At 37.7% G+C, this 10,869-nt stretch overlaps 1 protein-coding gene across 1 annotated transcript; it reads left to right on the forward strand.

Moving 5' to 3' along the window:
• The first annotated feature begins 215 nt into the window (after nt 1–215).
• Nucleotides 216–6,524, forward strand: LOC118854714 (60S ribosomal protein L32-like). The gene is made up of 2 exons (XM_036765000.1): nt 216–424; nt 6,098–6,524. The coding sequence occupies exons 1-2, from the start codon at nt 216–218 to the stop codon at nt 6,522–6,524; spliced, it is 636 nt and encodes a 211-aa protein (XP_036620895.1).
• Nucleotides 6,525–10,869: the final 4,345 nt, after the last annotated feature.

The raw sequence follows: 10,869 nt of genomic DNA on the forward strand, positions 1-10,869 counted from the left end.
TATAACCATTAATTGCATATTTCCATCCATTTTATTCCTTATACTTTTATAAATACACACACATATTCTTTGTATTCCTTCCTCTCTTTGCCCCCTCAATATTTTTTGCTCAATATTCTTTACTCAGCTCAATATTAGCCTAATGGCGCCTTATATACTCAAGCCCATGATATAATCCAAAAATAATTGCTGCTTTGCTTACCTGCCAGTCCGTAATGGTTCCTGGGGTCTGCTGTGGGACACCTGTGTTGTCACCTTTCCTTCTGACCTTCATATTCCTTGGCTGTATATTTTTCTCCTTCAGCTCGTGGCTGACTTACAAATACTGCCTTCGTAAGCTGTTCTTATCCAAAACTTCAGCCTTGAACCTGGGGACACCCCAGTCTCCCACTGCCATATTCTACCTGAGAACAATTTTGGGGGGGTAGGGAGGAAGGGGACGTGTCCAAGCAGAAAACTTAGACAACCAAGCATATACTGATTATAAATAACCTTTCATAGGAAAAAGGCTCTTCCTTCTTAAAGCCTTCCTCCTTAACTTTCTTTTTCCCTAAAGTTCCTGAAATTTTTTTCCCCTAAATGTCAGCTTTCATTTTTTTTTGCTCTCAAATTATAACTCAATAATAAATTTTAGCTCCATTGCTTCCTAATAAAAGGACCGTATAACACTACTTCATTAATTTTAGTAATACGGTGAAACTTTTTCCCCCTGTGGTTTATAAGAAGAAAAGTAATAAGAGCTTTAAGTTAATTTCTAGATGAATGCCTGCTAGGATAAAAAAACCAACAACACAAAAAAATACCAGAATTTGTAGGTTATAATTGTTGAGCAACATAAACCATGTTATGAATGGCACCAACAAAGGGTTTATTATTCAAGCTAAAGGAAAATACGTGAAATGTCTGTACAGTACAGAGTTGTATAGTGCAGTGGACAAGGCACTGGACTTGCAGTCAGGAAGACTAAAGGCACTCATAGCTATATATCCCTGGGAAAATCAGGGAAACCTTTCTGTACCTCTCTTTCCTTGTCTGTGAAGGGAGAGGGCCAGACTCCATGGCCCCCAGGCTCCCTTCCAACTCTAAACTGGTCATCCTATGATGCTGATTCCAGTATTTTCTGAAATGGAATCTCAGGCCCCATCCACCCTAAATTGTCAGTCACACCTTGCCCTGGTACATAGTTATGGAGTAAATCATATACCAACTCCTTTATTTGCCCTGTGAAGGAAAAGCATGAGTCATCCTTTCATGTAGCTACAACTTCTTTATATCTTTTTGTTTCACTTATATAAAGACTGTTAATATAATGTAGTTTAGGTCTTCCAGTAGTGTATTAGGTCACTGAGCAAAGATTTCACTCTTAGATATCTTTTTTTGTATCTACCTTATGTCCAGTCTCTTGATATTGAGTTCCTCTGTGCTTTATTATTCTGATTCAATTAATTCATTTTATTTTTTTTAAAAATTCATTGAGCATATAAGCATTAGGCTGATGCCATCTGTCCCTGAGATAAATACTTAAACTTTTTTCAGCTTGATAGAACCTGCAAAAGCTTGGGCTCTGCCATTATAGCTGTTGAGCACCCAGAGCTACCTTCATTCACACCATGATGAGTCATTAGACTAGTACTTTGTGGAGGCTGTAGATATTATTTGTAGGAATATGATTTTATTGATTTAGGGAACATTTAGGGAGAAAATTTTCTCTCTGACTACAGAATGGCACATACTCAACAGCCCATAGACTTAGAGAGATGTTGTGACACTGAAAACAACAACAAAAAAATGAGTTCTAAATCCACTCCTTACCTCCTGCCCCTCCCCCATTCCTTAAGCAGGCAATGTGATGTTGACTATACATGTGAAGTCATGCAAAACATTTCCGTATTAGTCATGTTGCTAAAGAAAACACAGAGGAAAAAAAAGAATCCTTCTATCTGCATTTAGAATCCATCAGTTCTCTCTCTGGAGGTGGATAGCATTTTTCGTTATGGGTCCTTTGGAACTGTCTTGGATCATTGTCTTGATCAGAATAGTTGAATCTTTCACAGCTTATCATTATTTCACTATTGTTGTTACCATGTACAGTGTTCTCCTGGTTCTGCTTATTTCACTTTGCATCAGTTCACATAAGTCTTCCCAGGTTTTTCTTAAACTGCACCCCCCCTGTCATTTTTTTCTTTTTTTTCATATTTATTTAGTATCTAATTTTCCCCAGTTACATGTAAAAACAATTTTTAAAATTTGTTTTTAAAACTTTGAGTTTCAAGTTCTCTACCTTCCTCCCTCCTCATCTCCCCCCTGCCACCCCCGCATTGAGAAAGGAAGCAATTCCATATAGGTTATATGTGTGTAGTCATGCATTAGACAGAAAAAAAACCTCAAGAAAAATACAGTGGGAAAAAAACAATAAAAGTTGCTTTAATCTATATTCAGGCATCATCACTTTTTTCTCTGGGGAAGGAGAGCACTTTTCATCCTAAGTCCTTCACAGTTGTCATGGATCATTGGATTTTTGATAATAGCTAAAACATTCACAGCTGATCATCTTACAGTGTTTCTGTTACTTTGTACCCAGTACATTTCACTTTGCATCAACTCATCAAAGTCTTTCTAGATTTTTCTGAGAGCATCCTGCTCATCATTTCTTGTAGTATAATAGTATTCCATCATAATTACATCCCACAACTTATTCAGCCATTCTCCAGTTGATATATATCCCCTCAATTTCTAATTCCCCTCACCATTTCTTATAGCAAAATAGCATTCCATCATAATCATATACCATAACTTGTTCAGTCATTCCCCAATTGATAGGCAGCCCCTCAATATCTGGTCTTTGCCACCACAAAGTACTGTTTGTTATTGTCTCATTGGAAAGAGCAGCTTCAGATGAACCAAGTTCTAGGTGAAATATCTATTGAATTTAGAGAAGAGCTTCAAGATTGAATTGGTAGTACCCAGAAGATGGCACCTACCTGATTCAGGAAGATCTCAGACTGCACCAGGTCAACTTTTCATGGTGTTCAGAATTAGATAGACACCATGAAACTTCAGCTTTTTGAGATATTCAAGCCAGTGTTGCGGACTGTGGATTAATTCTTCCACAATTTATCATTATCATTTAATTCCTCTTATTTTTATGTTCAAAGGAGTTCCAATAGAAATGATTCTGAGGCAAGCTGCTTTACCAATGCTAGTCAATTGTTTAAAGTTTAGTGACTTTTTGCATGGGTAGATACAATGATAGATTTTTTTCAATATGTGAACTCATCTTCTGGAAATTTAATGAAAGTACCTTTGGGAAAACTTTAGTAATGGATTGTAGGATGATAGGAATGATACATACTTCCTTTTATTCCCATGTGGTTTTGATTTCCTCCTTTAGATCCTCATATATTGAGAGCTTTTATTTCCTAAAGCTTAAATATTGATAGTGTTTGGTATGGCAGCATGTGTTAAAATCATTGTTCCTAATTTTTTTGTGGATTGTAGTTATGTAAGAGTGATTGTAAATGATGGAGTATTATTATACTACAGTTTGAGTCCAATTGTTAAATTCTCCCTGATATTTTGATGCTCAGTACTAGGATTTGTTAGGTGTTAATTTTTGAAGAAAAATGAGGCCCTGGTATATATTCTGGGCCCTGGCACATTCTGAGGCCCTGGTATAATTTTGGGCACTTAAGCGTGTCTTTCCAGGTATTCAGTAGGTGCTTAATTTTTGCAACCTGTGATGTTATACAAGGCAGTTTCTACTATTTCCTTGCCAACTCTGAATTAACGAGCCCAGCTTCCTTAAGAACCAGTTGCCATCCCTCTCTGGACTGTTGCAGCAGCCTTCTAATTGAACTCCCTGCTTCCAGTGGCTCCCCTTCCCATCAACCCTTCATATTTCTGAAGATGTGATCTTCCTAAAAGGCAGCCCTAACCATGTCACTCCCTTGCTTAGTAATTTCAGTGGCTTCCTTTCACTCTAGGACCACGTGCAAATAAATTCCTCTGCTTGACGTTTAAAGCTTTTCATGGGGGCAGCTAGGTGGCATAGTGAGTAGAGCACGGGCCCTGGAGTCAGGAGGACCTGAGTTCAAATCCAGACTCAGACATTTGACACACGTACTAGCTATGTGACCTTGGGCAAGTCACTTAATCCCAATTACCCTGCCAAAAAAGAAACAAAACAAAATAGAATAAAATAGAAAGCTTTTCACAACCTGGATCTTCTCTGTATTTCCAGCCTTTTAATATGTCATTCCCTTTGTCACGTTCTATGGCCCAACCGTATTGTCTTATTTGCTGTTCCTCACTATAACCCTCTGTCTCATGGCTCTATGCCTCCATAATGACTATCCCCTGTGCCTGGAATACTCTTCCTCCCACATACTGTCTTTCAGATCTCTGCCTTCCTTCAAGACTCATCTTCTCCAGGAGGCCTTTCCTGGTCCTTACCGCAGCTAGTGCTTACCTTCCTCTCTAAGGCCACTGTCTTCTACTCTCTTTTTATCTTTTATGTACTGTTTTATATATCTTATTCTTCTCATTAGAATGTAAGCATCTTGAGGGCAGAAACTCTTTTTACTTTTTCTGTGTATGTCTAGCACCTAGTACATTGTAATTGCTAAATAAATGCTTTTTGATTGATTGGTAGCAATGTATCTGATCCTGTATCATTATCAGTAACTCCTGATTCTGCAAACTAAGCTACTTAGTTCAGTCATCTGTTTGATGCTTCCTTGTTGACTTATTGTTGGTTGAGTTAATGTGGGTGTTAGCCACGGAGGTCCTTTTGGTTCCATTCTCAGGTCTTATCCATTTTCTAGGTTTCATTGAATGGCAAACCAATATTAGTTGCATCTGATAAGTCCATTGGCGTATCGAAACACTTTACTCCTGCTCTGGGAGGGTTCTCTGTTCAGGAAATAGTTCTATAAATATAATCCTTTTTGTCGTATAGTTTGAGAACGTCTTTCAGGCCTTTTCGTTATCATTATTAGCATGTTAATTTTGATTATAATTTTTGCTTGTGTGCCAATGATTATTATAGATTTTTGGATAAATCAAAAGATTAAAAAAGTCAAGGATATAAAAAATGTTAATTACTGAAGTCTGTTAATGAAAGAAACATCCAACTGACTCTCTGGACTCAGCAAACCTGTGTTCATATCCCAGTTCTGACACTCGCTACTTGTGTGACCTTGGCCAAGTACCTGGACCTCAGTTTCCTCATTTGTCAAATGAGAGGGTTGGGCTGGTTGATCTCTGAGGTTCCTTCCAGGTCTATGTCTATGACCTACAAACCTTACTCAAGCACCAAATTCCAGAAGAAAGGAAAATAGGATGATAACTATCTCTAGTTTGGGTTTACTACAAGTAATACTAACATATAGTATGTGTTATATACTGCTACATATTAAAACAGTTCCTTGGTGCTGCCAATTTTTTTTTTCAAAAAAGACTTCTATAAATACAACATGGAGAATTTAAAATGAAACTTCTCCTATTATTAAACTGAAAATGTGATTACATGGAAAATTTAAAGCGAAACCTCTCCTATTATTGGACTGAAAATGTGATTACCTGAAACAGAATTCCAACATAATGGCTTATATAAGTAAATGAAAAAAGGAGAATTATTGAGAAGTATCTTGTAAGGTGAATTATCACATTCAATATTGGCCCCATTTATAAAGCACTTAATATTAGCAAGCAATTATATTCTTTTCACTAAGTTGATAATAATCTTCAGAATAAAATTGATCTGAAAATGGATGATTTTTAAAAAAATACTATCCTTTTTGTTACTTGATGTGACTTTAGTTTTTATCACTGTATCCCCAGATTGTGAGTTCCTTCAGGTCATGGACTGTTGCATTTTTGTTTTTTGTTTTTTTTTTTTATTCTGATCACCTAGCATAGTGCCTGGTATATATTAGGTGCTTAATAAATGTTTGTTGTATCTAATTAATAGATAATTAAACATCATTAAAAAAATCTTTGGCTGTAAGATTTTTACAACCAAAATTTCATTTAGTATGAAAGGTTGTGCTACTGTAGAAATTTGAGCTCTCTCTTTCTGTCACCGCTTCCCATGGAGGGGCCGCTGTTTCTTCGCCGGCGCCAGGCCTGCCCTCAGATCTCTCACAAAGCCTAAAATCATCAAGAAGAGGACCAAGAAGTTCATCTGGCACCAGTCCAACAGATATGTCAAGATCAAGAGAAACTGGCATAAACCAAGGGGCACTGACAACAGGGTGCGAAGACGACTCAAGGGCCCGATCTTGATGTCCAATATTGGTTATGGAAGCAATAAGAAGACAAAACACATGCTACCAAGTGGATTCAGGAAGTTTTTGGTGCACGACATCAAAGGGTTTGAAGTGCTCCAGATGTGCAACAAATCTTACTGTGCTGAGACTGCTCATGATATTTCCTCTAAGAATCGGAAATTTGAGAGAGCAGCTCAGCTAGCCATCAAGATCACCAATCCAAATGCTAGACTGAAGAGTGAAGAAAGCAAGTAAAAAGCTTTGCACATTTTTATTTCTGTTAAATAAACCCTTGAAATACTTTAAAAAAAAGAGAGAGAGAGATTTGAAAACTGCTATTCTAGGCCAAGGGCAAAGTAGAAACGCATTTCATTTTTGCGTGTCTGTGTAATAGTCTATATGAAAATGGCTCAGATAGGAAAACATGGCACCCACAGTCAACACTTAATAATTGCCTTTCCATTCCATTTCAATTAAAATACTTCTGAGTGTAAATTGGAATGCTTGAAGTAATTAAGACCAAGAAATCACCCTTCTCAAAATGTGATCCTTCAGTTTTGAAGGACTGAATTAGGCTTTGGAGGATTGGCTAGGAGCTTACATGTAGGAAAAGAATATATCATTTATTGCCAGCATGGGAAAATGTTCAAAAACCCAGGAAATGTTGTAGGCTAGGTACAAAGACCTAATATTCTTAATGTTATTATTTTGATTCTGATTCTTATTATTCTGTGGTAAGAGTCAGTGTTTCTAGGATTGTGGTATAATTGGTGTTGACAATTCAAGAAGGATCCAAGATTGTTCTTTACCACTAACCAATAAAAAGTCAAAATAGACATAAAAGGATTAAAAAAAAAAGTTCTATTCTTCCCTTTGTCTTTCCCTTTCTGCATCATAAAGAAACCTAGAATTTATTAAAGTGTTTGTATGTGCACACATTTGCTTATGTGTGTATGCCTCAGTTCTTTTCAAACACCTCTCCATGGTATACAAGTGACATTGGGTTCTCCAAGGTTATGCCAATGGAGACAAAGCCCTGGCAGACGCTTCTGAACTGGAAAAGTTTCATTTTGGGGCTTTGTGATAGAGAGCATATATCTGTGGTCCAAGAACCATCCTGGCTAAGTTTTCAGAGGATCATCACCGGGCTGATCTCAAGATGATATGCATTATCATCATCACGATTGTCAAAGACCATCCACTAAATTATTTTTAAAATGTTTTTATCCTGCGAAGACTCCTCATCTCACCTAGGTTGGAATGCAGAAACTACTCATAGCCCATCCCACTACTGAGCAGCATGGGAGCTTTAATTCACTTCATTTCCAATTTTGGGCTGGTTCATCTCCCTGCCCCACCTTAGGCAATCTGGTGACACCCTGCTTGTGAGGCCTAGCCATACTGATGCCAGTCTTAGTGCAGATACCCTTTAGACTTGGTCTGCTACATCTCAGAAGCCTGAAGTTCAAGTGAATTTCCAGTCCCAGCCTCCCCTGGGAGCAGAGACTTTAGATGAGTGCTACCACTTCTGGCTGTCCACTGAATCATAGAAGGGCTGCAGTCTGTAGCACTGGAAAGAAGGAATAAATTAAAAGAATTTATTCAGTGCCAAACATTGTGCTAAACAAGGGGATACAAATAAAAAAGTGAGACAGACTTTGTTCTCTCAGTGAAGTTACAGATCCTTGAAATGTTGGACTGTATGTTTATACATATAATGGTACATATTTATATGTGCTTATATATACTCACATATTGAAGCAATCTTGTGTAGTGGTAAGAGCATCATACTTTTCAGTCAGGAGAAATCTGGGTTTTAATCTTGCCTCGCTATTTAATCATAGGCAAGTCCCTTCAACTCTCTCAGCCTCAGTTTCTTTATCTGTAAAATGAGAGTTAATACCTGAAGTAATCTCTAAGTTGTTAACACACCTTGAAACCAGTTATATTAATACACACACACACACACATTCACACACACACATTCACACACAGTGTGTAGTGCTTTGAAACTAGCAAAGGACAAAATTTTATGTAATAACTTACCATATTGGTATTAAGTAAATTCAATAGCAAATAGTGAATAATAATAGTGAAAAAAACACTCATAAATACTCTTGCACATGAACTCATATTGTATAAAACAGATAATTTAAATATTTTATCCAAATATTTCAAAGTGTGTTTAAAGATAAAATAATGAAATATCCAACTTCTTTTATTTGACATTTTTTAACTAAATAGGTGAACATTTTGTAATTTTATAAGTTCTGAACACAGAAAAAAGTTATTAAATTTGAAAAGGTCAAGGCTTCTGACATAAGTATTAACAACCCACATGCAATTACTATACTGATTTGTTCCACTGGGCTGCAAAAATGCTTCCCACATTGGCACCTCCAGAGCAATACCAAGATTTCTGTTGGTGATCTTTTCTAACTAAGAGGCAATTCTTTTGGGATTCGAAGTACTAAAGATGTGTGCTTTGAAGTCTTTGTGATTTAAAAAGGACATCTTCACAGTGGTTAAATATCTCCCGTATTACCTAGTAGGATTATAGTATCACAGAGCCAGAGGTAGAAGGGACCTCAGAGGCCATTTAATTCAACCTTCTCATGTTACAGATGGAGAAACTGAGGCCAAGGATGTTAAAGTGACTTATCTAAGGATAATTAATTTACTGCATCTACTTTTAGAATTTCAGTTAATGCAAAGCCTGTGAAACTAACCTTTCTAATGGTTGGCAAGACTTGAAAAATAGCATGGTGCTTATGCTTTTCTCCTGATTGTGGCTGCTTTAGCCTGAGAAATCAGTATCTTGTTGGTCTCTTAAGGGAAGGAGAATGGCAACACAGGCAGAGAAATGGCGGTAGCAAATTTCTTTATTACATGTCATTTAGCTATTGCTTTGAAGCTGCTGTATACTTTTCAGAAGAAAGGGTGTGTGTGTGTGTGTGTGAGAGAGAGAGAGAGAGAAGAAGAAGAAGAAGAAGAAGGAGGAGGAGGAGGAAGAGGAGGAGGAGGAGGAGGAGGAGGAGGAGGAGAAGAAGAAGAAGAAGAAGAAGGAGGAGGAGGAGGAGGAGGAGGAGGAGGGGAGGGAAAGGAGGGAGGGAGAGGAAGATGGGAGACAGGAAGGGGAGAGGGAAGAGAGGAGAGACAGACAGACAGACAGAGACAGGGAGGGAGAACAGGAGGGCAAGGAGGGTAGGGAGGGGAGATGAGACAGAGGCGCCAAGAAGGAGGGTCATGTTTGCTGTAAACGGCCATTTCCTGGTGAGGAGTCATCCAGGTGTAGGTGCTCTGTGGACTTTGGACTTCTATGATATCCCAGAAGGACTGAACGTTTAGATCTGTGCTTTGGAAATCTCTTTGCCGCACTGGCCCCTCTGAGGGGAGGCTAGAACTGGGAATTAACTTCCAAATATTGCTTTGAAATAATTACTGGTCAGTCATGGGGAAAACAACCTGTTTTGTGAGGTGAGACTGCTCTTTCTGCCTCTAATTTTATTGTTCTTTCTAATAGCAATGAACTAGTTCTTAACCTAAATTGAAAAAACAAAATCTAAGTGAAAGGAAGTTAGGAGCTCAAGAAAGCCTGCAGAGAGAGGATGTAACTTTAATGAAAAATGGTGCTCATGTTTATCTTTCCAGTCTTGGCAGAACTGAGACACTGGAGCTTCTTTGTTATAGCACTTGTTACAAACCATTCAAATGTTGAGAACAGAAAAAATACAAATTTGTGAAAAATTTGTAAGTTTCAGGACAAATAGATTTAGAACTAGGCAAAAAGTGAGTGGGTCCTTTTTAAAATTTTTTTTAATCTTTTATATAAACAAAATTTATAAATATAAATTTATACATACGTACACACACACACACACACACACACACACACACACACACAGTAAAATGTCAGCTCCTTCAGGGCAGGGACTGTTTTCATTTTTGTCTTTGTTCGGCTCCTGCCATATAGCCGGTACTTAATAAAAATGCTGGTTTAGTTGAATCAGATTTGTTGCATTTGCATGAGAGAATGTTTTGCTATTTATTTGTAAGATCATGAGAAAATAGTCAGTAGTGATCAAAACAGAGACAGGAGGATGGATTGGAGTGGGGAGATACTTGAGGAAGGTTGGGGAAAAATTGAGAAACTGGGAGATTTGTTTTGCTTTGAGAACTTAGGGAAAGTGTATGATCCAGACCTATGACATTTTAATTTTAAAGGTGGTTGAAAACAGGTCAAGGGATGTTAACTGACTTGCCCAAGGTTATGCAGTATTAAACATTACAGGTAAGACCCAGGTCCTTTGACTCTAGAATCAATGCTCTTTTCACTATGGCATCCTGATTGATGTAGCCATGAGGGGAGACTGTGACAAAGAAATCATACCAAGCTTGTGTTTATCCTTATCTGACTTACTCACATTTGACACTTTTGAAAGCATTTGCAGTCTTCCTACCCTTGTGGTTCTGGCTGTACCATGTTAGTGATTTGTGTAGGGGCCATCTAGTATATGAAAAGAAGAACTATGTCTTGAAAGGCAGAGGACCTGGTTTGAGTTCTACTATGAAGAGTTATTAATGATATCTCTCTAGTTAA

The sequence above is a fragment of the Trichosurus vulpecula genome, chromosome 6 (genome assembly GCF_011100635.1).
Source record: "Trichosurus vulpecula isolate mTriVul1 chromosome 6, mTriVul1.pri, whole genome shotgun sequence".
Classification (NCBI taxonomy): domain Eukaryota; kingdom Metazoa; phylum Chordata; class Mammalia; order Diprotodontia; family Phalangeridae; genus Trichosurus; species Trichosurus vulpecula.

Excerpts from the sequence above, each read along its gene's own strand:
- LOC118854714 (XM_036765000.1), top strand. The coding sequence starts at position 216 with ATGGTTCCTGGGGTCTGCTGTGGGACACCTGTGTTGTCACCTTTCCTT. Across the intron at positions 425-6,097 it reads CTGAGAACAATTTTGGGGGG|GGGCCGCTGTTTCTTCGCCG; the intron begins GTAGGGAGGAAG and ends CTTCCCATGGAG.